General features: G+C 51.4%; 2 protein-coding genes across 2 annotated transcripts; one reads left to right on the top strand and one right to left on the bottom strand.

Moving 5' to 3' along the window:
• Positions 1–2,453: 2,453 nt before the first annotated feature.
• On the bottom strand, positions 2,454–5,551 carry PROX2 (prospero homeobox 2; the record flags this gene model as incomplete). Its single annotated transcript, XM_082058360.1, has 4 exons — positions 2,454–2,639; positions 2,731–2,925; positions 3,404–3,511; positions 4,043–5,551. 4 exons carry the CDS (start codon positions 5,549–5,551, stop codon positions 2,454–2,456), a joined length of 1,998 nt encoding a protein of 665 aa, XP_081914486.1.
• A 4,015-nt stretch (positions 5,552–9,566) lies between these two features.
• On the top strand, positions 9,567–26,220 carry DLST (dihydrolipoamide S-succinyltransferase). Its single transcript, XM_082058019.1, has 15 exons — positions 9,567–9,692; positions 14,302–14,335; positions 15,709–15,757; positions 16,811–16,866; positions 17,201–17,275; positions 17,671–17,726; positions 18,424–18,535; positions 19,030–19,185; positions 19,474–19,559; positions 20,163–20,260; positions 22,106–22,236; positions 22,798–22,871; positions 23,696–23,779; positions 24,322–24,489; positions 24,995–26,220. The coding sequence occupies exons 1-15, from the start codon at positions 9,624–9,626 to the stop codon at positions 25,127–25,129; spliced, it is 1,383 nt and encodes a 460-aa protein (XP_081914145.1). The 5' UTR covers positions 9,567–9,623; the 3' UTR covers positions 25,130–26,220.
• The last annotated feature ends 189 nt before the right edge of the window (positions 26,221–26,409 follow it).

Here is a 26,409-nt window from a genome sequence, read left to right as displayed (position 1 = left end):
ATCATGCAGGTCCATGCTTCACAGAAGCTAGTGTAAAACACAGCTCTGCAATTCCTGCTTCCTTGCAGTTACATGGCAAACACTGGGTCCAGTCCTGTTCATTGTTGTTAATGGGGAGGTTGTGGAGTCTCTCTTCTTGGAGATACTCAAAATCTGGGCATAGTCCTGGGCAACCAGCTCCAGATGGCCCCGCTTGAGCAGAAGAGCCAGACCAGAAGACCCTCAAAGGTCCCTGCCAACCAGCTACTCTGTGACTCTGTGATTTGGGGTATTGTCTTGTCCTCAGCACCCAACCTGCCACTTTACTGACACCCACAAACTTGCATGTTAGCAGAGGAAGCAAGAAAGTGCTCCCCCAAGAACTGTTTGTAAAGGGGCTTTGTTCCAGCAGGATGCGCTCAGTAAACCTGTTTCTTATATTCCTTAATTATTTAGCTACAGCCAGAATTTTGTAACACCTTTCTTGAGCCAGGCCATCATTTCCGTTGCCAGCAGCATTGGTTTTGCCTGCTCAATGCATTGCTTCAGCTCTGTGGTAGTTATTGCCAGCAGGAATGGCACCACCCTGTCCTGCATGGTGCCACCAGCAGCAATTCTCACATGGTGTACATTTTGAGTCTAGCACCTGTAACCTTTGGGATGTGTCTCCCTGTGATTATCCTGATGGCTGCTGCACCGGCTTTCCACTGCAGTTCAGAGCAGCCTGACTGGAGGCTTTGGGGTGAGGAGGCAGTTCAAGTGAGGATGTTGGTTAGTGGGGGCTGCTCAGCCCTGCAGGGATGCTGGCAGAAGGGCTGAGCCCTTTTGTCATGGTGTCATTCTTTTCCCAACAAAAGGCAAGGAGTTCCCAGGGTAACATGTTAGAGCAGAAGTTATCAAATAGGCCTGTAGGAGTGTAAACAGGTAACTTAAACTATGCATTTATTTAAAACTGGACTGAGTAAATTTGGTGTCAGGGTTGTAAAATATATAAACCTCAAGAAATGAACATGCAAACGCAAGCATGAAATCTGGTTAGCCACACTCATGATGGGAAGAACCACCGTAAAACTGCTTCTGTGTCGGATACCCCATCCTGCCCTGACGTTATCATACACTTCCTTACCCCTGCAGACACGCTGCCTTCAGATCACCCTGTGAGCTTGTCTGATGCTGGAGCTGTGATTTTTCCTCTCCCATGTTGTTTGCTGTGCTCTAATACCCAGCTGGCACCTTGCAGCACATCCAACATCATCTTGGCCTTTTCTCAGTCCTCTTCTCCCTGAGCGTTTTGCATGGAGGTGCCATTGCTGATCCATAGTTTAGCACCACTGCCCTCCCACCACCTTCCTCAGACCTTGCTCTTCACAGCCTTTCCCTGCCCACTGCCACCTGTGATAGCACATGAGAACCTTTCAGGCAAAACACTTTGCCCACACTCTGTCAGGTGAAATGGCTGCTGGCTCCTGGTCACAGGGAAAAGAAACCGCCATGGGTTTACAGCCCTGCAGCAGTGGGGCTGCAAATCTCAGGGCCAGCTCCTCACCAGCAGGGGTAGCTTGTGTTAAAACCCACAGGCACTGACAGGTCCCAAATAACGTGCTCCTCTCTCAGTGTGGGCAGGTTGCGGAGCTGAGATGTTCGGAGCAGTTTTGCCAGCAGATGCGTGGTACGAGGGGACATGGGTGGGTGTTTAACGTGGCCCTCTGCCCCCAGGCAATGAGCCGGTGGGGGCTGGTTGCAGGGTCAGGTGGCGTTGGCTGTGTGCCCTGCTGTCCTCCAGCATCACGGGCAACACTGTTGGCGAGCAGTCGCTCCTGGGTCGCTGCCACCAGTGCACGCACTCACCTGCTTGCCCCCAGCACATAGCTGCATGGGGGGCTCCGCCAAACAGCACAGGGGATGCGGCAGGGGTGTTGTTGCACTGTTTTTTCATCTCCCAGACAGAGTAAGCCATCCTCATGGAGTGCTTGAAATGCTGGAATTCACCAGCTGTTTTCTTTGGACACTGGTGTGTTGTATCTGGACAGAAACTGAGGCGTGCCGTTGGACCGGGCACATCCACCACTCCACTGCGCCAAGAAAACTTTGCCCTCTGCTAGGACCTCTGCCTCCTTGCTAAACAGAAAGGCTGTTTGCCTTGACCTGTGGCCCTCTGGAAAAGAGAGGAAGGTGGCCTGCCCAGAGTCACGGGAAGAGCTGGGACAGAGCAATCTCCCAGGCTCCAACCAGATGGCTTCACCTCCATCCCTCCCCTCCCCGGATCTCTGGCAGGACCCCATCAGCTGTGAGCAGGAGAATAAAACACACAGCGTAAAATCCCAGTGCCTGAGGCAAGAAATAGACCTCACCCAAGGAGCTGTTGTACAGGACAGAGTGAAAATAGTCAGAATAATGGATGCTGTACAGAGTGCCTAGGAGGTGCTTAGGACATGGTGGCCACACACAGGACCTGGGGCTGCTTTTGTGGAGACTCAGCTGTGGAGAAGTTCCTGGGAGCAGCCAGTGGCTTTGAACACTTCTGGGATGTCACTGTCCAGTTTGGAAATGATTTTGTAAATGGGTTTCTTCCAGGAGGGGTCAGCGTCCTTGCCCGCCCTGATGGCGCTGAAGAACTCCCGTAGTGTCAGGCTAGCCACCTCCAGGAACCGGCCCGGCACCTGCGGCGAGATGGGCATCAGCCCACAGCACCACCGGGTCCCCAGCTCCCCCTCCCCCCAGCCAGCCCCTGCCCCCCATCCCCCTCCTCACCTCAAAGTCATTTCCCTTGTTATAGTGTGTGTTGAGGGCACGGAATAGCTCTGAGTCCCGGGAGACCCGCAGGGCACTGGTGTCTGCGACGCCCTCCAGCAGGGCCTGCCGGGCAGACTTCTCCACCTGGATGTAGTAAAACTCACGGAAGTTGCTGAACCACTTGATGAGCTGGGAGGTGACACAGCGGCTGAACTGCCGGGGGAGAGCCGGGGGACGGGTGTTATGCCAGCTGGGACCCTCCTGACCCACGGGGCCCCCCAAGCACAGCCGTGTCCCGAGGGTGTGAAAGCACCAGCCAGGACTCTGACATCGGGGTGGTGCAGGTACCTCCCCCTGCTGAGATTCAGATCCCACAAGCCCGGCAGTAGGGAGGTACATTCATGATGTGCTTTAATCCCAATGTCTTGGTTGCACAGAGCGGACACCTGGCAGCCCAGGTCTGCCATGGCCCTGAGCACCCATTTCAGGGCAGCCCATGCCCGAGTATGTGCCATGCCCCCACTGCTGCCAGTGAGGCAGGGGGACACGGCAGCATCCCCTTCCCTGCAGTCCCCAGTGATTCAGAGGGACATGAGAGCATCCCCTTCCCTGCAATCCCCAGCGATGCGGGCTGGGTGTCACACTGCACAGGAGACATGCCTGGCACCAGCAGCCAGCACTGCCATTTTACCTGCACATCGAGGAAGTAGGTTTTCAGTAGAGCGGAGCTGGGGTAGCGGGTGAAGAAAAACATCAGCTTGGCCTTCTTCAGGTGGCCGGGGGTCAGTGCCTCCTGGATCTGCCTTGGGGTCAAGGAAAGCCTGCATGCAGCATTCCAACAGCTTGGCGCGTCCCTGGGCACTGGCCCCGGCACACACAGGGCTAGCACCTGCAACAGCCCCTCCCCGTGGCCTGGCAGCAGTGTGGAGGGGATTTGTCTCCGGCCAGGCAGCCACTGGCCTTTTCCCTTTGGCATCCTTGGGTAAGCTGCTGCTCCCCACAGTGCTTCCCAGCCTGGTGGGAACAGGGATATCCATGAGACACCTGTTCCTGACGTAGGATGATAGGACAACCATGATGGCCTAAGAGCAGGCTTGGGAGCTCATTACTTCTGCCCCCAGCTACACTACAGCATCTGGGCAATTCTGAGGAGCAGCAGTGCCCTCCATAGCTTGGGACCCCTTTCCTGCCCACCCCTTTTTAGCCCACTGTGAAGCAGCAGGGACCGTGCCCCTGGGGATACCAGCAAGGGCTGTGCCAAGCTGTGGCTTCAGAGGACAAGGGAACACATCCAAGCCCAGGGACCCCTCCAGTTGCACCTAAAGGATATATGGGTGGAGGCAAAGGGTGCCCCATCCATCACAGTCTGCAGCTCCTTGTGGCCATCCCTGCCAGCCGGCAGCAGTGCCAGGCTCTCCACGTCAACAGAGCCCAGGGGCAGGGAGTGCTGCTGCTGCTGTCTCAGAACTGATGACCTCAGTTTGATGGTTTCCCAGTGCAAGTCGAGGGGCTCCAGAGGACCCCTCTCAGGAGCAGAGGTGGTCCTGCGAGAGCCACTGCCCCAGGGGCTCTGCTGGCCACAGCCCAGCAGCTGGCTCAGCAGCTGGTTGTCCTGGACAGGGGTGGCTGAGCTCAGTGGATAACTCAAGCTGAGTACCTCACAGGGTTTTCTGACCCCCTTTGAAGTGAAGGAGACAACAGGAGAGCCTGGGCTTTTCCCTGAAGCTCCTGGCACGGCCTCGGCCTGGGGTGAGCCCAGCGAGCCAAGCCCATTCACGGGGGATGGCTTAGAAAGTGGCTTTCTGCATTTCCCAACAGCAAAATACTCTCTCCTGGGACCTGGCCCCGGCACCAGGTGGCCGCAGTACTGCTGCAGGAGGCGGCCAGTTGCCTTTGGCCACACAGTCTTCAAGACAGAGTCCACCACGTGGGACGTCACCCCGGCCAGCTCGTGCTTCAGTGCCCGTGAGAGGACCCTGGCAGCTGAGGGCAAGCCACCTGTGCCATCTCTGCCCTCCTCCTCCTCCTGCCCGTGGACCCCTGGGGTGCTACTCCAGAGAGGCACTTTGCATCGGTCACTGGTGGCAGTGGCACTGTCCTTGTGTGGTCTGTCACCAGGCTTCCCAGGCAATGGATGTGCTTTCTCGGTACCTTCCTGGGTTTGGGCAGCGTTCCTGGGGTCACAGACCTGGGAGAACTTCTCCTGAAGCCTCCTCAGCTGCTGCTCTAAAAAGCAGAGCTGCTCCTTCAGCTGCTGGCAGCCCTCAGCATGGTGGCTTCCCCCTGCGAGGGCCACTTGCCCAGCTGCCCCTGTGCCCTGCTGGGGCACCTTCAGCTTTCTCTTGCTCTCCCAGGGCATCTCGCTACCCCTCTGCCTCTCATGCCCAAAAGCTGCCTCCAGACTGGTACCAAATGCTGGGGGGGTTGGTGGGAGGCTCATGCCTTGAATGATGCTCTCCACCCTGGCCCGCTTGGCTCGTAAGTGCTGGTCGGAGACCTGGTCCTGCACACGCTGGTCAGAGAGCTGGTCCCCGTCACCAGCACAGGTCACCGAAGCTGGAGCATGGGTCCTGGGGAAAGCCAGAGCTCGCGCTCCTTCTCCAGAAGATGCGTCACACTCGTAGTCCTGAGGCAGGGCCGCTGCCTGGGAGAAAGGGAGAAGGATGCAAGGATCCAGGCTGCTGCCAACCATCGGGTGGCTGAGGAGCTGTGATATCAGGGATGTGCTGGGAGAAGGCAGGAGAGAGTCAGTCTGGAAACAGGGCTCCATCTTCAGCCCCTGGCTGTGACGTGAAGTAGGACAGTCTCCATCCCGCTCAGAGGCAGTGCTGCCATCCATTGTCTCTTCTTCTTGCCTGCACACCGGAGAGCTGACCCGCAGCTGGTTTGGGATCATTTTCAGTGATGGACTTCCCAGGTATTCAAGGTTTCAGCCTGCTAGAGGTGTGGAACTGGCAAAAGAGCAAGAAACCTCAGTGGGCAGGACATCATACAGCAGCTCTGCATGCATGTGGCCAGAGATTTTCCTCCCAGGGCATCCCTGTTCCCAGACCGTTCCCTGCTCCTTGCATTGCCAAACCCATGAGCAGGTTGTTGGGTGTTGCAGAAGAGCAGCAACACCCTGGACACTGTCACAACTGCCACCCACCAGCCAGGTAGTCATGGTGCCCGGAGTTTGTTTCACACAGTTTGAGCCCTGAATGGGTCTGACAGTGCAGACTCCCCACACCGCTGGCTGCACCCAGGCCAGAGGCCTTCAGGCAACCCCCCCTCTGGGCTTAGGGACTTGGGTACCAGGGTGGTGAGCACCAGACAGAGCCCTCTGCCATGCACGCCTGGGCAAAGGCAGTTTGAGATGCTCCCGAGCACCAGCAGGGCGCGGGAATGGCAGCAACATCCCTGCGGAAGGCATCCACAGCACATAGCAGCAAGGCCGGGGCATGGCTGCCGATTCTGCCATCACTAAAGCCCAGAGGGCACAGTGATGGGCAACAGTGCTGGGCAGCCAGGGCGGCACAAACAGGCTGATGGGAAGGAGCACAGTGAGGGTGAAAGTGTGATGTGATCTGCTGCGAGTGGGACACACTGGGATGTTCAGGCGAACGCAGCATGGTGCTCCTAAGCGCTTGTTAAAACACAGAAAAAAAAAGAAGTGAGAATGGGGATGGGGATTACTGGGAAAGAGAAAAACTACTGAGCCAGCAGCCCCCAGCTTAAAATTGTCGTGCTGACTCCAGGAACCACCCTCTCCGCTTGCTCACTCGCTGGGACAGCTTTGCAAAAAAAGGCACAAAAAGCTCATCTCCTGGGCAATTACAGAGTAATCGTCCCTCTGGGATGCTTCTCCCTCACCCATATTAATTAGCAGTAGCTTTGCATCCCTGAAGTAGGATGGTTTGTGTCTTTTCCAGACACCTTTAAAGTGTCTGAAATTCTTTTACTATACTTGCTTACCATCAGTCTCTTGTCCCCATGGCTGTCTGCCCCATGGCAAGACCCCAGGCTAATTAGCAGTGTAGAAAATGGGTTTCTACTCACTGCTTTTAGCAAGTTGCCTTTCTTCAAACAGCCTTTTATTCCAGGCAGGTATCTTGGAGAGCTCTACTTTTCGCAGAGCTCTAGTCCTGACAAAAACCAAGTATTTTCTGGGCTGTCTGATACCACTTGTTGCTCTCCTGTGTTGTCTCCCCACCCCTCCCAAGCATTTCATTTTTCTAACACTTTGTCGTGAGGAACATTCAACCTGCTTGCTTTACCCGCAGCCAGCGCAAGGCCAGGATGCCGGCAGCCCTCAGCATCACCCACCACCCTTGTACAACCAGCTTCACATCACCTGCAGCTGCCTCTTCACCTGCCCGCTGCTGCCAACAAAGGCACGCAGCAAACAGAACATAGTCATAGATTTCATCCGCCATTAAGCCTTTCCACATGGCATGGGCACAACACAGCTGGTCCTGCAGCTTCACTTTTGGACACATCAGTTTGTTACAGAAACACCTTAATGTGGCACTTGGTCACAATTTCTCACCTTCTCTGTGTTTTTAACAGCAAGGTCAGGGAGCTTACCCATTGCCCAGTGCTGAGGCTTCCCAGCCCCAGGTCAGCTCGGAGCTGGCAAGAAGTCCTCCGCTTGCCTAAAGCTTCCAGCACCACCAGCTTTCTGCCAGAGGTTTGGAGAGCAGGGGCAGAGCCTGTGGTCCCAGGCCACAGAAGCCTGTCGTGGGTGGCCTCGGGTCCCCCTGCAGCATCCCCAGCACCACAGGACCAGGAGGTCCTGCCCTGAGCAAACTGCCCCTGCTGATGCAGCCCTTTCCCTGCTGAGTTAGCAGATCGTGCTCCAGTTCCTTACTACCAGCCTTCACCAGTGCCACCTTCCAAAATACTTTAAAAGCAGCTGAGACTCCTCTTACCTGAAGAAAAAGATGGAGGAATGAAACACAGGTGGTCAGAAAAGAAGGCAAGTGTGTCCTCTCCAAAATGGGAGCCACCCGACGTGGGATCCCCAGGTGCTCCTCAGTGGGAGAGCTGGCACGGAGCAGCCTGCCACCCCTCCAGCACTGCAGATCCGCCCAGAGCCTCCCCCGGCCGCCGCATCCCTGTCTTCAGCAAGCGGTCTCGGCCGAGCCGCTCAGCCCGCGGCGCCGGGAGGACCGGACCGCACCCCAGGGCAGGGGACGGGGAGCACAGAACCAGCGCTCGCGTCCTCCCGCTGCGCTCAGGTCCTTTAAACAGCGAGTGGGAGGCCGGAGGCAGCCAACCGGCGGGGAACGACTCCTGAATATGCAGATGGCCGTCCAGGAGGTCAGGTCCACCCAGGGGGCCAGCCACCCTCCCTGCCGCCCGCCCCACAGCCCCTGGGGTCGGGCAGGCAAGGGCTGGTGCCGAGCCACTGCTCAGGGGGGCAGAGGGCCAGACGAGCAGTTCCCTCTTAGAATTTGGCCTGGAAGCCCCATTCAGGAGCCAGGATGGTGAACATGATGCAAACGCACTGGGCTAGAGGTGAGCAGTGCTGCAGGCAAGGAGGGAGCTGGCCGGGAGCTCCAGGTGCTGCCCAGCTCCCATGGCAAGCGCCCAGGCATTTCCAGCATCCTGTGCAACAGAGACACAGAGGCATTTCAGCTGGCCTGGAGGTCTGCAGCGTAAGATGTAGCCAGGAAATGGAACAACACAGGAAAAGCAGCAACGCCAAGTCACTTGCTTATCTCAGGGCACTTTAGGTACACACATGTCACTTTAGGGACAGCACTGCAGGCAGCAGAGCCCACACCGCTCTCAGCTGAGCACACCGTGACCTCAGCCCCAGGACAAACCCACCTGCCCCAGGGGCTTGCGTGGCTGTGAGACGCTTTGTGCTGGAGCTGCGGGGTGGGTGCACAAAGCCTGCCCACGTGTGCTACTCCTGGGGCTTGGTCTCCTTTGCCTCCATGTGCTTACTGAACCTGGTGGTGTTCAGTGTGTTCGTCTGGTAGGCAGGAGGCTGTGGTTGAAAGCATTTGACATCAGGTGGCCTCGTTCAAGGATATCAGCCCTCGAAAGACACAGTGGAGAAGTCCCTGGCAGGGAGCCTCTCTGGCTCAGCTGCCTTTTATTAAAGCAGTCAGCACAGCCTCAAAGCCTCAGAGACTATCCTCTGTTGATTTTTCTTCAACCTCTTTTATTTAAAAATGCTCCCAAGGATGTTGGTTGTAAATTTATATTAGCAGACTATTTTGAAGGTTGCTGTTTACAATTTATAAATTTTTAAGCAATGGCTAAATTAAAGACATTCATAACCTGGACTTAGCTGCTTGAGAGATGCCTGGCTGCCAGACAACCTTTTATGACTATGCCAGCCTAATTCTCAGATTTTGCAAATGGGTTCCTTGAGTTTTTTCCCACCGGTGGTTCCCCAGCTGGCAGCAGGCAAAAAAACACACCCTAGCTGGGGGATTCTCAAACGTTTTCAACATACGGACCACATCTGAGGAGCGGGGCTTACGTGTGGACTCGTCCGCCTGTTTGCCACGGTGAGATGACCTCCTTGCCCATTTCTAACCCTGCAACACCCCACCGGCTTCGCGCTTGTGGCCGCATCATCCCACACCAGCCCAAACCACCATCAAGGTGAGCAGGAAGGGCAGATGTCCTGCAGCCATCCAGGGCTGGTTCAGCCAGGAGCGTCACAAAACAGCACCCTGTGGTAACACACAAGTCTGTTTTGTACCACGAATCGTAGGTAGCATAACTCATAGGTAACGGGACCCGTAACGGCCTGTTCCTGTCCCAGCCCCCCCTCCCGCCATGGTGCCTCCCCTGCGGCCCTGCTCCCCCCCTTTCCGGAGAGGTTCGTCCGGTCCTACGCGCTTCCGGCTCGCGCCGGGCCTGCTTCCGGTGTCCGCCCTCCGGCTCCTCCCGCCGCCGCCGCCGCCGCGATGCTGCTGCTGTGGCGGTCCCGCTGCCTGGGCCGGGCGCTGGGCCGCTCGCTGCGCGCCCTCCGGCAGGTACTGCCCGCTGCGGGCACCAGCCGCGGGAAGGGAGGAGGGAGGGCGGCGGCTGGGCGGGCGGGCGGGGACGATGCCGCCAAGGACACCGGGACGCGTCCCCTCCCAACCCCCCCGCGAGGCACGGCCGCCGCGGGCAGCGGGCTGAGGGCGGGGAGGGGCGGCGGGTGCCCCCCCGGGGTCCGGGGTGAGCGCAGCGGTGCGCCTGCCCGAGCCTGGCGCCACCGGAGCGTGTGCCGCTGCCCCGGGCCGGGCCCGCCGCCCCGCCGGGGAGAGCGGCGGATCTCAGCGGGGAAAACCCGCTGGAAACCGCCGCTCTCGGGCTTCGCCGTCCGCGCCTGTCGATGGGCTGCAGATTTTGAGGGCCTCTGCCGCAGCCGCCACCCGCTTGGCAGCCCCCGCCTCACCGGCAGAAACCCTCCCCGGTGCCGGAACGGTGAATAAACCGCTGTCTGTTTGCATATTTAATTCCTCTGCTCGGTTCTCAGAGCAGCCGTCGAGCCGCTGCAGGCGGCAGCGAGCGGTTCTGGCGGCGGCTTGGGCGTCCGGAGTGTGACAGCCAGGGCCCCTGGAACCAGCACCGGGGCTGCGCCGGGCCGCTGGCGGCTGCCGCTGCCGGCACATCGTCCGTTTAACAGCACACTGCTTAGCTTGGTGTACGCACACGGGTATGTGTGCATGCAAGTGCCTACACATATGTGCTTACCTACAGGAGGAGAAAGATCTCTTCCACATGACCAGCTGAAGCCTTAGAGCATGGAATTTGATTTTAGCCATTGTGTGAATGTAGGCGAGCAAGTGTTGACAGCCAGTTGTAATGCTGGACATTAACTATGTCATGCTTCCCCATAGGGCTGTTGTATGTTAAATGCTCCTCTCTGGGTGCTACAAACAGGTTTGTGTTTATAAATATGTTTGTATATATATAAAACTGCATTATAAACAATTTATAATTAACTACATAGTTTTCTTTTGCTATACATATGTAGATACAAATTGCTTATAGTGCAGTTTAAAATAAGCTTATTTAAGTGGCAGTTCAACCATATTTAAACTTTGTCAGCTCTTAGTGGTGCTGTGTAATTATACAGAACAGGGGGAAAGCCAGATGGAGTATTCAAACCTTTTACAAATTAGTCTGCAAATCAGAATGTTATAGCTGAGTACTAGGAAGGGGAGATAACTTTAGTTAACCTGTTAGATGTACTCGAAAAGTTGAGAAATCAAGATAGTGGTAGTAATTTGGTTTCCATTTGAGTACGGATATGGGAAGTAAGTTTTGATGAAGAGAATGATACAGGCTTTTTGGAGAGACAGAAAGAAACACCAGAACGTGTCAAACCTCTGATGAGAGAAGTGAGAACAATTGACATGTACAAAATTCAGAAGTGTAGGGTTAAATGGGAGAATAGTGGAGTCAGCAAAAAACAACAAGGGTGGGGAAGTGTTGTCTGGAATTTTATGATCTTGTAAAAGAGAAGGTGGTCCTGGATTCATATACCAAGTAGAAATCATGAATGCACATCGATATCCTGCATCCAAGCATGTAAGACTTGGCGTGGTAGAGGGGAGGCAGCTGTTGAGGGATGACCTGAAACAGACCACGGAAGAGCTAGTCTGAAAAATGATAGTTTGATCAGGAGCTCTGAGAATCAAGTCCTTTTATTTATCTGGGGAAGTCTTTGTAAAGAACTTTTTCTTCCCTGTTTGATCCTCCCCACATGCTGGAGGAGTTTTCAGCCTGTTCTCTCAGTAACAGTATCCTCTGCTGCTCAGCATTGTTATCTCCATCCCATCTTAGCATCTGCCCTGCCGTGCTCTATATAATTGTGTTAAAGTCCCCGAAAGATGTGCAGTTGGTTTTTTGTGTGTAGCAGTGGTTTGTGTTCATCCTTGTTGTTAAAGCAGCAGCTTCTTCGCTTTGAAGAAGCCAGGGCTGGAGAACCAAATGGCTTTGCCTGTCATCAGAGCCACCCGGCACCTGGCTTCTGTTTTGCCTCTGTTAAAATTAACTGTACCTGCCTGTTCAGTTCCTGTCCTCACCTGAACTGGTCCCCGCTCCCGCTGTTGGAAAGGAAATCTGTGGGTTGTTGCTTTAGCTGATTTATTCCATAGTGTGTAATGACCTACTGGAAGGTGACTGCTCTTCAAAAGGTGTGGCCTGGGACACCGTGTTCCAGGGTTGCTTTGGCATAGTAAGAGTTGTAAAAACAATTCTGAGAAGTCATGTGAAACGTGGGGAAAAAATTAATCATTTGGTACGTGAGTCACTGACTAATTAGACCAAGACTTATTTCTCCAAGTGAGGGCTCTTTTTAAAGTGACCAGAAGTGCTAATGCTAGTTAGCCATACCTAAATGTTTCAATTTTAACTGAAGAAGCTCTAAGATCAGGCAGAGGGCAGATTTAGCAAGGTGATACCAGGAGCAGGTACGATCACAGTGATTCCTTCAGGGAAAGATGGAACAGGAATCAGCCCTGTCAGGCATCTCCTGGAGCTGCACGTGTATCTCCGGGGTACTGTAGTTAAGAGGTGGATGCACAGGAGTTCTGCAGAACACAATACAGAGGAATCTCAGTATCTTTTATTAGTGGCTTCCAAACTCACATTAGAGCTCTCTCCTTCATTTCTTAACCTAAAAGACAGAAGGGTAGAGAGATACCATTTTTTTTCCTTAATTTTGCAGCAGTTGTGTCACACAGACTTGGTACCTCTCATGGAAGAGAGCTGCAGATGTGTTTTGTCACATTGATTTATTTTAGGACAAGCCTTCTAAACTTTTTTTTTTTTTAACCTTACAGTAAACTGCTCCTGAGCAAATAAAATTTGCTGTTTCTGCTTCAGTCTGAGGCTGTTACTCTTTCTTAACAAGTTGTTGTCTGGGATTAAGGAATACCTTTAACCACTTTTTTTATAAAGCACCCAGGAAAACATTGATGGTCAGAGGGGAGCTCAGGTCACTTGATATTTTATTTGTGATTGACTTCGTATTATCTGTGACACTATGGGAAGTGGGAAGAATTTGATAAATACAGGAACTAACATACGTGCTGAGGATTGTGGTGCTTAAGTTGAAGTTCGCCTTACTGATCCCAGCCTAGGACTAGCTTTACACAAACCAGATGTGAGTTTGCAGGGGACCAGTGCTGCACCAAGATTAGGCCTTGTAGTGTTCACAATGACTCTGCAAAGTCTGAACAGTGCTCCCTGCTCTCCCTTTGCTGGTCAGGCCTGGGGCAGGGGCTCCAGCTGGCCTTGCTGGAAAGCTGGTTTTGCAGGACTGTGGGTCCAGGCTGGCTGGTCCTTGTGGTGGGCCAGCAGGCAAGGGTGGCTGTGTGGGGCTGTGCTGGAGCTCCTGAGCTCTGCCAGACCCAGGCTGGCTTAGCAGCGAGTCACCCTGGCTGCCTGCATCCTCGGCACAGCTAATCATAGCCCTGTTGAGCTGCCCATCGATCAGTGAGTTGACTCTGCATTAATATCTGAGAAGCCAAATCTATCAGTAAGTTTGGATAATTAAACTGCCAGGGGATTGATTCCAGGCCTGTTAGTAGCTCTGATGGTATGAACTGTTCAGTGAATGTATTTTTGTATGCTACAGTGCTTAGTTCTGTAGATGATGTGACAAACTTAAGTGTCTCTTTGGTCCTTGATATCTGTGTTGTCTTATCACACACAACTCCACGAATTATTTTGATGTTTAAGATCAGTTTTATCCCATCCTGCTTGCTCTGGTGAAGCTGAAATCAGGGCTTATACACAAACTTCACTTCAAACACTGAAGATGTGAATGAAATCTATTTTTTTACCTCTTAGCTTAGCACCTGGATAAGGGTGCTTTGAGCTGTTGAGTAGCAGCTCCTCCAAAACAGTTAACTGCATTTTAGTCATGGTTTCTGTGATATTTTTCTGTAGCTTTTAAAGAGTTCTTAGGTTCTCCAGATCTGCAGGTTCAATGCTAAAGAAACGTATAATAACAATAGGGAAAGTGACTGGAATGTGTCTTTTAGTTTTGAGGAATGTTATGCTGAGCTAGCAGTGCAGTCAATGATTACATGGGTATGAAGTGAAACATCACCAAAAGGTGGAATTTCTGACTCATTGAAGGCAGTATAAATTTTGTCATTGAGGGAAATTCTGGCCTTCTGGGGTCAAAGGTGTCATAACCTTAAAATAAATGAAAAAAAAAATTCCCAGATACTGTATTCATGACTGTAGGAGTAAACATTGTGGGATGTTTTTTCATGATATCCAGTAGCTACCTTTGACCTTCTCATTCATAGCAAATTTTAGTGAATGTGCCTTTAGAAATCTGTTCCTTCTTAAAGAGGAAAGTGTGCATGAGAAGGTCAAAACAGCTGGAGCCGCAACTGAAAACAAAGAACGTCAGGTTCAACGTCACTCCATGGGAAAGCATTCTGGAAGCAGCCAAAGCAAAGAGAAGGGTGTAGATGCTCTCACCATCTTCTTTTGCACATATGGAGTCATAGTGCGTCTGGAGTGTGGGAAGGGTGGGTCTCATCTCTGATCCAGGTCTTGTGGGAAAACATTAGTCCTTCTAGGGTGGGTCTGTCTTTTTGTAGTACTGATAGCTCCTCTTCTCTCTGACAGGGGAACTGTACTCTGGCAAGATGCTCTCTGTCTGGTGAGTCTTACACTTTTATTTCATTTCCAACTACCTAGACAGAACAGATCTGATGATGGAAATTGGTAATAAGTTTGCTTGTGGTTTATTTCTTTCAATGATGTAATGAAGAAACAGTTGGTGAAATGAGCTGTGTTTCTGTGTGAGTGCCTCCCTTGCCTAATGTACATGCTGCCCCATCCATTCACCTCTGGTGAGGATTTCACAGCAGCAGCACAGTATATTTCAAGCATTGCAGCACTTGAAACACATGCTGTTGCAGAGCCTAGCTCTCTAATAAAATCCTTTGAAAATGATGGGTGAATGTTAAGTGGCATGTCAAATCTAGTATGCCTATGAACTCCTCTTCAGTGCTTAAACCAGATTTTCTGAGAGCTCTGTTTTTTCTAGCTGTACTGTGTTTATATAGCATTACATCATTCACTTCTGGTTCCGCTTTGAGAAACCAGTTAAATCTGCTTACCTTTTCTGCTTTCTAGAGTTCCAGTGTCAGCTCTTTAGTTGGGGATGGTGTAAATGTTGTTTTGCTTAAAAAAAAAAAAAAAAGTATGGACATGGTTCTTCCTTCTGGTGTTGTGTAATTGAGATAATTATGTTTTCCTATTGCTATGCTGACTCTCTTTAAGATTGGTCTGGAAAACTGCCCAGTGCCCTGAAAGAAACAAAGGACAGGGGTTCAGTTCATAATAAAAACTGCAGTGTCAGGGCATGTGAGCAGTGTTGGGAGGGGACAGGGGGCATGTGAAACTGAGAATCTCTGCAAGTACCTCCCTGCTGTGAGTTTTGGAAGAGAAGTGTTCCTGGGATAGGGGGCGGACAGAGAAGAGGGATGATGGTGGTTTGCTACTTTGCCCTACATCTTGTTTTCATTCTTTTTTTTCCCCCTTACCTGTCCATGCAACTGGGAGGCTTCCTGGGAGGCAACTGGGAGGCTTCCTGCCTATTAGGCAACTGATTGCCTTGATTCTGTTACAAGCTTCTTTGTATTGGTGAGAATAACTCAGCAGCAACCGAGGTTTTAGCAGTCCTGGAGATGTCCCTCGTAGCTGTTTCCTAGCTCCTAGCTGTTCTGACTGGGGCAGCTGCTGCTTTGTTTGCCCTTTTCGAAGTTATTCTTATTAGCCTTGAGGTCAAGATGTAACTGTTTTTCCCATCTCTGTAAATCTAGATGAAGGCAAGACCACTGTTCTTGGCATGCTCTGGGCAGGTTTGATAGCACTGAGGTACCTCTGTACGGTTATATTCCCCGCTTAGTCCCAAGCTTTTTTTCAGGTGGACAGTGGTGTCCTCTGCACTCTTTTACCTGACAGGGACACCTGAGGGCTGGAAGGCTGGGTAACGTTCCTGTGGGGTAACACCATTCTCATTCACAGGTGTGGCTGGGAGCCAGGGACTGGCTTACACCAACAGCAGGAAGCTTGTGTAAGTATCCACAGGACAGCTGCAGTGTGGAGAGGCTGGGGCTGCTCCAGCCCTGATAAAATTTGGGGGCTGGGAGACAGAATATGGTTGGCTGTCATAAAATCCCTGTGCACATAGTAGGAGCGTGGAGCAAGCCCTAACAAAATCTAGGTTTTGTGGGTCAGGAACTGTGACATGCTTAAAGAAAATAAGCTTTGTTTGAAACCAGATACCGAGGCAGGGAAGGGACAGGAATGAGGAGACTGGTGATAAATGGATCTCTGCCATTTGATTAACTGACTAGAGTCTTGTTTGCTCTATGGTGGCCTCCTGGAAGGACTACTGTCAGAAGTGGGGTGGTTCAGGGAGATGTTGTTCATACAGCAAGATTTGCATTGCAGAACTGGTCTTGTAAAAATGTGTTTAGGGAAGTAACTTAATGAGTGTATCCATAAAAGCCTTAAATGCTGATCTCTTTGCACCAAGTAGCCTGCATTAGAAGAAATGCTAAAGCGCTTTTGCTTCAGGTTTCCAGATGTAGTGTCAGTAGGTGTAAAAAACATCCTTTGGAACACTTGGGATTGCTAGCTCCTTGTGAAGGGACATGGTGGAGAAAAATAGCTGTCTCATGGTTGTGTTGACATAGGCAATTTAAGGTGCTTTCTCTTTTTCTGGCACAGTCTAGCAACTTCTGTAGAGATGACAGTCCTGATCTGGATTTAAAATTGGTTACTGCACTAGTCTTGGGCATAGGGTGGGATGGCTAGGTCACCCTTTTATCAATATTCAAACCACAGGGGTTCTGTTGGGTTATCTTCCTAAATTAAAATTCCATAAATGTCAGTTCTCGTTGAATTTCTGAGGGCACTAGTGATAGTAAGCTGTAATATTTCCTTCCTTAGTGGGGTTGTTGCAGCATGAACAGTAAGTAGGAGCCCCTTGGAACAAATGCATCAGAACAGCTGAGCAGCCTTTCAGATCAGTTAAGCATATGTAAGTTCTGTACTTGAGCTTGGTGCCAGCAGCCTGCAGGGGAGCGTACTTCTGTGTTCATACCTTTCTCTCTTTCTGCAGAGTAAATAGCTCCAGTGTCTTCACTGTCCGTTACTTCAGAACCACTGCAGTACGTAGTAAGTAAAAAGTCAGGAGTCAGTTGGATGGCTCTTGTGCTGCCTGTTGCTGTCCTGACACCAGCTGAAGCCACCTCTTCCGTCTTTGGTTTAGGCTGTCCCACCTCGATGGGTGGCTGAGGGTTTATGTCCTGGGGCCCTAAAGATTTTGTCTGGCATTCCTGTCACAATGTGACTTTCAGTCAAGTGGGAATTTCTCTTGTGGTTAAATGTCGATCAGTGTTGAAGCAAGAAGGCCAACATTTGGTCTATGTTGACCTACCTTCTGTACCAGAGACCTGATGGCAAGAATGAAGCAATGCTCTGAATGCATTCAAGTCTGTCTCTCTCACAGGGGATGACGTGATTACAGTGAACACACCAGCCTTTGCAGAGTCAGTCACAGAAGGAGATGTCAGGTGGGAGAAAGGTAAGCAGTTGCCTCGTCCCTGAAACTCTCAGCACTGTTGCTGCTGCACTGGACAGTTTAGGGATGGATCGTAGTTCACAGGCTCCCAGCCTGTTCACTGTCTTGCCTTCTGTGACAAATGAGGCAGTTAATTGCAGTTCTCTTAAGGAGTAAGGATAGCAGTTACTGCCTCGATACCTCTTTGTCATGGGCAATGTTGGGTGAAGGGTGATGTCTAAACTGGAATCAGACTCTGACTGTTTAGTAGATTGATTGTTTGAGCTAGGCTTTTCTTTAGAATTTGTGGAGAACTGGGATGATAAAATTCTGGGCTAGTGGGGGAGACTGCTGTGGGTTAAGAGGGGAGGCCAGAGCACACCTCCCTCCTCACAGTGGTCTTCATATCTGTCACTCAGCTGTTGGAGACACAGTGGCGGAAGATGAAGTGGTGTGTGAGATTGAAACAGACAAGGTAGGAGTTTTCTGGACCAAAACTTTTTCTAGTTCTGTAGCGGGTACCCTGTACGGCTCCTTTCCTGCTAAGCGCTCTTGGAGCCTGCAGGCCCTGCCTGTGTCTCCCACTGTCTTCACAGAGAAAATATTTTCTCATCTAGTATGAAAGCTGGCTGTGCCTTAAGTGAGAATTCTTTGATAATTCTTCCTTACATGCTTGAGTAAGCACCAGTGGTGCTGATGTTTGTTGGAGCTGCTGTTCCACTCCTTCTTCTAATTCAGTTCTCTAAGCTTTGAAACCTATTTGTGTTTAAACAGAGGAGAAATCTGCAGAGCCATAGGATGTCTTCAGATTGTTTTAAATTTTGCCTTTAAAATTACTCACTCCTTAAAGGACTCTTAAGCTTTGAAGTTCTTGCTAAAGCTCCCTGCCAAGTTGTGCTTCGGGTATTACTGTCAGGAAGATGCTCGCAGCGGGTCAATTCTTGATTGTACCCTGGAGCAGGAAGATCAAGCTATATGTTACACTGCCAGCATCTCCTAAAATTTCTAAGTATTGGCACAAAATCCCAGTGGAGAGTGTGAAAACTGCTGCAAATGGTGCAAAACAGAGCTGCTGTCTCTGCCAAATTACGTGTATCTGTGCATATTGGAATCTTGGGCACTTGTTCTCCATCCAGTGTTTGAAGGAATTTAATTGATTTTCCTTTTTGCAGACATCAGTGCAAGTTCCAGCCCCAGCAGCTGGTGTGATTGAAGCCCTTTTGGTACCTGATGGTGGCAAAGTGGAAGGGGGGACACCTCTGTTCAAACTCAGGAAAACTGGAGGTAAGTCAGGCATGTGTAACTTGCACAGGCCTTCCTGTTTCCATCAATCTTTTTCTGAAAGTGGAAGCAAAGCATTTAGGGGGATCATGAGAGAGGTTAAGTGTTTCATCCATATGCCTCTGTAGCTGGAAGAAAATACTCCTTTTGTCCGTTAACAAAGCATAATTTTCGTCCTTCTGAGCGGGGAACTCTTCTTTTGCTCCTTCTGGAGGAGACTGCATCTCTAAGCTGAAATCAGTTGAGAATTCCTCAGATACGACTCCCTTCTCCACCCTCTTTAGCATCCAGTCTCCAGCACAGTGAGGAGATCTAGGGTGTCAATGAGTACAGCACTTTCACCATGGGATCCTCTTGTGGTTCTGATCAGTTCAGTAGTGCTGAGAACATAAAGGCGCTCTCCCAGAGGGTCAGCTTTTATCAGGTTGGTCAGACTCAGGGATCCCTGACAGTGGAAGCTTTCTTTGCCCTTACCATGGTTCTTCCTTGTCTTTCAGCTGCTCCTGCCAAGGCCAAACCAGCAGCAGCCCCTCCTCCTCCTGCAACCCCTGAACCTGTAGCTGCGGCTGCTCCTCCACCTGCTGCAGCACCAATTCCCACTACAATGCCACCAGTGCCACCTGTGTCAACTCAACCCATTGACAGCAAACCAGGTGAGGCAGCATCTGTTTTCTCCTATTTTCAAGCCTCTTTTCCTTGGGGAGAGTGTGTAAGGTTAAAGACAACAAACAGAGTGGCATTTATGGTGAAGACCTCCCCGCATTATGACACTGCATGCTCTAGGCTGGAGAGCTCAGCTCTGCCTGGTATCTGCACAGCCCAGTTCAAGGCTACTTCTGGTCTGTGTTGCTTGAGCAAGGAATTCAAATGGGCTTTCTACCTCAGAGCGTTGCGATCAAGCCTTGGCTCCCCTTTTTGACTGATGTGTTCTCTACCCTCAGTGTCTGCAGTGAAGCCGGCTGCAGCCCCAGCGGCAGCTCCTCCTGGGGAGGCAGTGCCCAGCAAAGGTGCCAGATCAGAGCATAGGGTAAGCTGCGGGAATAGGATCCTTGCCAGCACTTTGGTTGCTGAGTGACAGCTTGTTCTGGCATAAGCCTGGAGCTTTTTGGATGTGTCCATATCTGTCTGTTCACACCCAGCTCGGTGGGGTGGTGACAAAGAGATGCTCTACATGGGGGCATCACTTAGGGGTGGGATGGAGGAAGACCCAGGGCAGATATGACTCAGGTCTTTTCTAGGTAGAAGTCTTGTTTGAGCTCTCCTGACTGAGCACAGAAGGCTCAGTCTGATTAGCTTGGTCCATCCACAAGCCCTCAGCAAAGTGCTGAGTCTGCCGCACCTGCCTTGTGCATCCTTAAGATAACCTGGTTGAGCAGTCTGCCTGCTTAGCAGTCTTGCTCTTCTCACGTTTGTCTTGTGCTGAAAACTGTGTTGAGCTGGGCAGCTCCATAGTGAAATCAACTCCACAGCCTGTCATGCTCCTCAGGGAGACCCGGAGCAAAAACCTTGGCCATAGGCATCCCTTGCTAGTCAACCAGATGGCAAGAAAAAGGGTCTTCTGAGTTTCTTCTGCATTTTGCCCCTTGGGTGAACTTGAGGCAGCTTCTGCTTTTATCTTTTAAATTTTCAGGTGAAAATGAATAGGATGCGTCAACGTATTGCTCAGCGGCTGAAAGAGGCTCAGAATACCTGTGCCATGCTGACCACTTTCAATGAGATCGATATGAGGTGAGGAGCTGACCTCTTTTTCCCTTTACAAGTAGAAACAGATGCAGGCAGACTTTTTTTAAATACCAGCCAAGACCTTGCTGATTCTCTTTGGAGAGATTGGCAGCATGTCTTTTGGGGCCTCTTTCTTAGCTGTGTACCGCCATCTGCACAGCCTCATCAAGACCATGTTGGTGTTGTGGTGTGAGGGGTATGTAGCTTCCTAATGGCCTGTCGTTCCTTGGGAGTCATCTGCTGCTTGTAGGAGGGGGAACCTGGTTCCTCGTCTGTGTGCTTCTTGGTTGAAGACTGGTAGATTTTGAGCAGAAGAGCAGGAGTGACTAGTGTCACTTGTATAGGGGCTGTCAGGAGACACCAAGATGGAGCATCTGCTTTCTGCCACCCCACCAGGTTACTACTGTTGGGGGTTGGCATATTTAGCTTCCCATGGGTGGTTCTCCAGGGCTTATCAGCCTTTCAGGTGAGCAGTAAATATATCTGAGGCCCTTTCTCTCAGATGGTGCAGCTTTCCAGAGACGGACTAGCATCCTTCCCCATCCCCTTCGGGCATGTGAGGGTCTCCTGACTCAAGTGCTTGCATGGACCGAGCGCACTAATGGCTTTGGAGGGTGGGCAGCTTATGTTACAGTGCATTAAGGGGAAATTGTGCCCAAATCAAATTGCCTTGTGAAATCCTATTCTGCTCCTTAAGACAAAACATGTAAATATTTGGGTCTCAGAACAATAAGGTTGGCAAAATAGTCTTGATTGGAGGGGAAGTGCTGCAGCTTTATCTCCTCTCAGAGGTTCATCGAGGTGTCGCTTTACGCTGGCCTCGGGCTCTCATTGCATCTGGTAATCTGGTTTGGATTGATTGCTGTGAGGTTGACTGGTGAGGGCCTGCGCTGGGGCCTCCTGCTTCCCGTGGGGGTCAGTGTCTGAAAGGAGGAAACCATAATGAGCCAGTTTCATAGCAAACCTTGAACTCATTGCTGCAGTCCTTGTGTCTTGGGAGGCACTAATGTCTTTGGGCAGTAATCCTAGCCCTAAACAAGGTTAGGTGCAGGAAAACAAACACTCTAAACTGTGGAGACCCCTGCCCCTTGCTGAAACTGTCTCCTCAAAGACTCAAGGTCTCTGGAGGAGGAAGGGATGGACTGTGCAATTCCACAGCATCTGGTATTAGCCTGGAATAGGCAGATCTTGTAGCCACAGCTTGGCTGACTTTTTGTAAATGGCCTCAGTTCTGAAAAATAGAAGCAGTGAGGAAACATGATTAGTCTGGTTGAGGGTTTGCCTGGGAAGATGTCTTTCATACTTGCTCAACTCCCAAAGCCAAAGGGTTGGATACGGGAGCATCATTATGCTGGCTGGCACTGGACTTGCACAGTGGTTGAAGTCTTTTGCTTCCCTTGATCACCACATGCATATTTTCTGCTCTTGGCATTTCCTGTTTTTTCACCCTTCCAGGGCCAGCCCAGCCACCCTGGAGTTGCTCTCTGCCGTGCTGCGCTGGTATCAGCACTGGTGTCTCCAGAGAATCAGTGTCAACATCAGGCCCAAGCAGGAAATACGCTGTGTCCTGTCTTGCTTTTCTGCTTGGCAGTGTGGGCCAAGCATATTAACCCTGTCCTGTTGAATTTGTGGTCCAGGACCAGTTCCTGTTGGATCCTTAGGCAGTGTCCTTAGAGCCACACTCAGTCCATTTCACCTGGACATCTGAAGGATTTTTTCATCTGACTGGGGCTTTGCCAGTTGGTGATGCAGGTTTGTGGTCCTTGGGGCTGGCACTGAAATCTGTTATAGAGTGAGGGAACAGTGTTTTCTCAGGCTCCATGCTGACCAGTATTGCCATGTGTTTTACAGCAACATCCGGGAGATGAGAGCCGTACACAAGGATCCCTTCCTGAAAAAGCACAACCTGAAGCTCGGTTTCATGTCAGCTTTTGTGAAAGCTGCAGCCTTTGCTCTGCAGGACCAGCCTGTTGTGAATGCAGGTGAGTGGTGACCCTTGCTGGCGAGTTCCACATCTCATCAGCAAATGTGATGGAAAGCAGAGTGAGGGGAAAGCAGGTGGCCAAGTCCATGGCAGGGCTAATAGCTAGGGCAAGCAGGACCGTCCTACGTGCTGCAGCTGATTTTGCTCATGCCACTGATGTAGGCAGAGGACAGCTTGCCAAGAGGGGCTCTGTTAGGAAGGGGTTGCCAGGAGCAGTGCTGGGGCTATGTGTACAAAGCGTGCAGAGGAAAGAGCTGCTGGTTGGTGTAGAGGTGGCTGCTGTAGGTGCGATGCCATTCCTGGGGGGTGTCAGAGTTGCTTGCTCAAATTCAGAAGAGGAGGATAACCAAGAGGATGTCTGAGGGGGACCAGCCATCTGGACTGTGTTTCCTTTCTGTCTATCCTGATGCTTCTCCCGCAAGTGCAGTGAGGGTTTATTCTTCTCTGGAGTTACATTTAAGCTAGAGATGAGCAAGTTGTTATGATTTTGTGGCTACTTCTGGCCTGTTGTACTCTTGATCTTGGGTACTGCATGTGTAACACAGCTTTTTTCTCCTAGTGATTGATGACACGACCAAAGAGATTGTGTACAGGGACTATGTGGACATCAGTGTCGCTGTGGCAACTCCCCGGGTAGGTACTTGGGATGCTTTGGCCATGGTTTGTGCAGCCTCAGGTCTGGGATGATCATATACTCTGAGCAGATTCAGCATCGAGCTCCTCTGCAGCAGAAACTTTCTGATGAGACTGGGCTTCTGAATGAGATGTCTGATATACTGTGGACTGCTGAGTTGGGTTTTAGGAGAAGACAGAGGACCAAGAATAGTCTGCCACTGTACTAGGAGTGATTGATGAGTAGGGCCAAGTTAAATAAACCCTTTTTTTCATGGACCCGCGAGGATATGTCATGGAGAGTAAAAGCTTTGCATGTCCTGTCCTTCGGCTAGCCCTGCTGTGCTGTGCCACCATTTCTGTGAATCACATTGCTGCTTCAAAGAGGTATTCCTGTCCAGGGAGAGTATGGGGTAGAGATTCAGATGTTGAATTAGTTGGTTCTGTTGTGAGGCAGAGGTTTGACCAGGACTGCAGTTCTGTCACTGCTCCCAAAGTCTGGGGAGGTCCAGCACAAAGGGACCCTGCTCACCCAGAAAGAGGAGGCAGCTGAACTCTGCCCAGTGCCTTACCTGCTTTTATGGATGTGGAGCTGGAGCTTGGTTGATTTTACAAGATGGGTTTACAAAGGCAGAGAAGATCTCATTTACGACGTGGCCTTTGGTGTGTGTTGTGCCAGGTTTCCCGGCTGGCTGCCAGGGCATGAGGCAGCTCTGCCAACCACCTGCTGTGGGCTGAGGAGGCAGCAGAAACTCTGCTGGGCTGAGGCCAGGCTCCTGCCCGATAACTGTTATCTGTGTGTGGCTGTGCTGAACTTGCTGATCGTGCTCTTTGCTTCTCCCTAGGGTCTTGTGGTCCCAGTCGTTAGGAATGTAGAAAACATGAACTTTGCTGACATAGAGCGTGCTATCTACGAGCTGGGGGAGAAGGTAAGGAAAGTTGGAGGTTTTTCTGAAAAGGGTTGGGAGGAATGGGAAAAATTGAGGGTGCTGAGTAGGCATGAATTGAATCAGTCCCTCTCTGTTGTCATTTCTGACCTCTAACTCACTGAGTTGTGCTGTGGGGAACGATCCAGTTACAGCTATAGCTGTGCCCATGCCTTACAGGATAGGCCTATCTACTTTTTGCCCTTCCAGAAGACTGCAAACTATGCATTAGTGATACAGTGTGTCTTCATCTTGGTCTTTAGAGACCAAGACTGAACTGCCCAGGGACAGAAGTCCCTGTGTCTGTCTCCTGCAAAAGCCTGAGTTGGAAGCGAAGGCAAGAGAATTCTTCCCCAAAGCCAGTAAATGTTCAGATCTAAAGACAGGATGCATTTTCAAGTAATTCATACTAGTTTTCAGCTGAACAGATCAGTAAGTGAAGGTCTTGTCATCAGTATTTGTTCTCAGAAAGGATGAACATCCAAAACCTTGTCCTCTGCTTTCTGTGTCTTTGTGGCTTTCTAAGACCTTGCTTTTTCTTGCAGGCACGGAAAAATGAACTGGCCATTGAAGACATGGATGGCGGCACTTTCACAATCAGCAACGGAGGAGTTTTTGGGTCACTCTTTGGGACACCTATCATTAACCCACCCCAGTCTGCCATCTTAGGCATGCATGCCATTGTGGACAGGCCTGTGGCTGTGGGAGGCAAGGTAGGTGGAGCTGCACAGGAGGTTTCAGTGAGCAGAGAGGAGGGCTCAGTGGGATGAGGACCGTAGCCCATATGCTTTTTCTAGAGGGTTGGTGGCAACTTCTAAAAGGCTCTAGTGGGAAGGAGGAGCAGAAACTAATGGGTGTAGGGCAGCTTTGCTGTCACTGGTACTTGCCTAAGGTGTGCAGGGGGCCTTGTCATATCTGTGAGGGGGAGGACTGGATAATCTACTTCGGTATGGGGAGGAGGAGGAGGCTTTAGCCTTTGTGATGGAGAACAGCTCTGAAAAGGGGCCTAGTCTTCTGTGGTACGGATCCAGCCTGGGTGGTGATCAGTGCCTGGGGGAGTGAGTGGGTAGGTAATCCTGCCAGGCAGGACACATCCAGGAGGGAATGAGCCCTGGATTCAGGATAGGAAAAATCCATGTCTGCCCCGAGTTCCCAGGAGAGCATCACACAGGCAGTAAGGCTGAGCTTACGGATGCCTGTCTTATTCCTCCCTTTCAGGTCGAGGTGCGGCCCATGATGTATGTGGCGCTGACGTATGATCACCGGCTGATTGACGGCAGAGAGGCAGTGACTTTCCTGCGCAAGATCAAGGCAGCGGTGGAGGATCCCCGCGTGTTGCTGCTCGACCTGTAGAGCAGCTGCACCCCCACACAACCCACCCCAGGCAGGGCTGCAGTACCAGCAGGGGCAATGCAGGGCATTCAGGAACTGGCAGGGGTCATTCCAGTCTCCCTCCCTCCGCGGTGATCAGAGCTGTCCCAGAGGGAATTGTGGGGATAGCTCCTACCTCCTTTCCCGTTCTGTTTAATGAATGTTCAGTTTCTCATGGGGAATTGCTATGCAGTGGGCCAATTGCTGAATGGCACTGCCTTTCCAGAGCCGTCTGTATGGCATCCTCTCCCTCACAGCACCAAACTCTCACCTCTAGCTTGTCCTATACCACTGGAAACTGCTTGCTGCTGCTGTGCTAGGGTATCCTTCCCTGCCGCTCTGAGGCGGGTTCAGCTTTATTTCCTAGCACTGAGGTTCCTGGGAGGGAGAGGAGAGGAGAGGAAAGGCTACTGTTCTGTCCCTGTTTTGCCTGAAGTTATTTCACACTCATCTGCCTTGCAAGGGCAGCCTGAGGAACCCCAGGCCACTTGCAGCAGAGGTTTAGATCAGAGCAGGGCTTGAGGTAGGTGTTGTGCCTCTGGCAGCGCCCTAGTTACACTCCCTCTACAGACAGGAAAGCAGCGGTGGCAGCTCCCCTGCTTTCCCTTGGAGACTGTTTCTCTCTCGCCAGCCTGGTCACTGTGGTGTGAATTGATGTCCAGGTGGGCAGAGCCCGTGACCATGTGGAGGTAGCACTGTTCCTGGGGGGACAACCCTTTCACCATCACATGCGCAACACGGGGGTAAGAACCAACCCCCAGCAGCTCTCCTGGAATCACAGTTCACTGACGGTGGATCCGACTGCTGGCTTCCTGCGTGCGAGGGCTTGGCCTGTCCCCAGCAGACAGCTGGGGAGGGCCTGGTCTTCAAGTGTCATGTATATCCCAGCCCAAGGCTGCTGGTTTTGGGGGGAGGGGGGCAGTCCTTAATCTGATAGCGCACACATGTATTGGGGAGTGAGGGGGTTGCTAGTGCCTGCAGAGTCTATTACTCTTACCCTCTACACAGAACTTGTAACTAAAATATTTAACACAGCGGATTTTAAATGAAATAAAACTGGGCAATGACTGCGAGGTGGGGTGTGTTTGAGGGGGGGAGCAGCAGCTCCTGGGCGAGGACTTGGGCAGCAGTAGCATCCCTAGTGTAGTGCAAGAAGCCTGTTATCTGGTGGGGAGAGAAAAGAGGAAATGGGAGCTGGGTCTACCACTGGTGCAACTGCAGCTTCTCTGGTTGTGAACTGTAGTGTCCTCACACTCTCTTTG

The sequence above is a fragment of the Streptopelia decaocto genome (genome assembly GCF_964273445.1).
Source record: "Streptopelia decaocto genome assembly, chromosome: 7".
In the NCBI taxonomy this organism is placed as follows: Eukaryota; Metazoa; Chordata; class Aves; order Columbiformes; family Columbidae; genus Streptopelia; species Streptopelia decaocto.
The sequence above is the reverse complement of the archived record's forward strand: the minus strand, read 5'-3'. Positions and strand labels throughout refer to the sequence as shown.

Coding starts and splice junctions, on each gene's coding strand:
- DLST (XM_082058019.1), top strand. CDS start 9,624: ATGCTGCTGCTGTGGCGGTCCCGCTGCCTGGGCCGGGCGCTGGGCCGC. Junction 9,693..14,301: donor CGCTGCGCGCCCTCCGGCAG/GTACTGCCCGCT, acceptor TCTCTCTGACAG/GGGAACTGTACTCTGGCAAG. Junction 15,758..16,810: donor ACCAACAGCAGGAAGCTTGT/GTAAGTATCCAC, acceptor CTCTTTCTGCAG/AGTAAATAGCTCCAGTGTCT.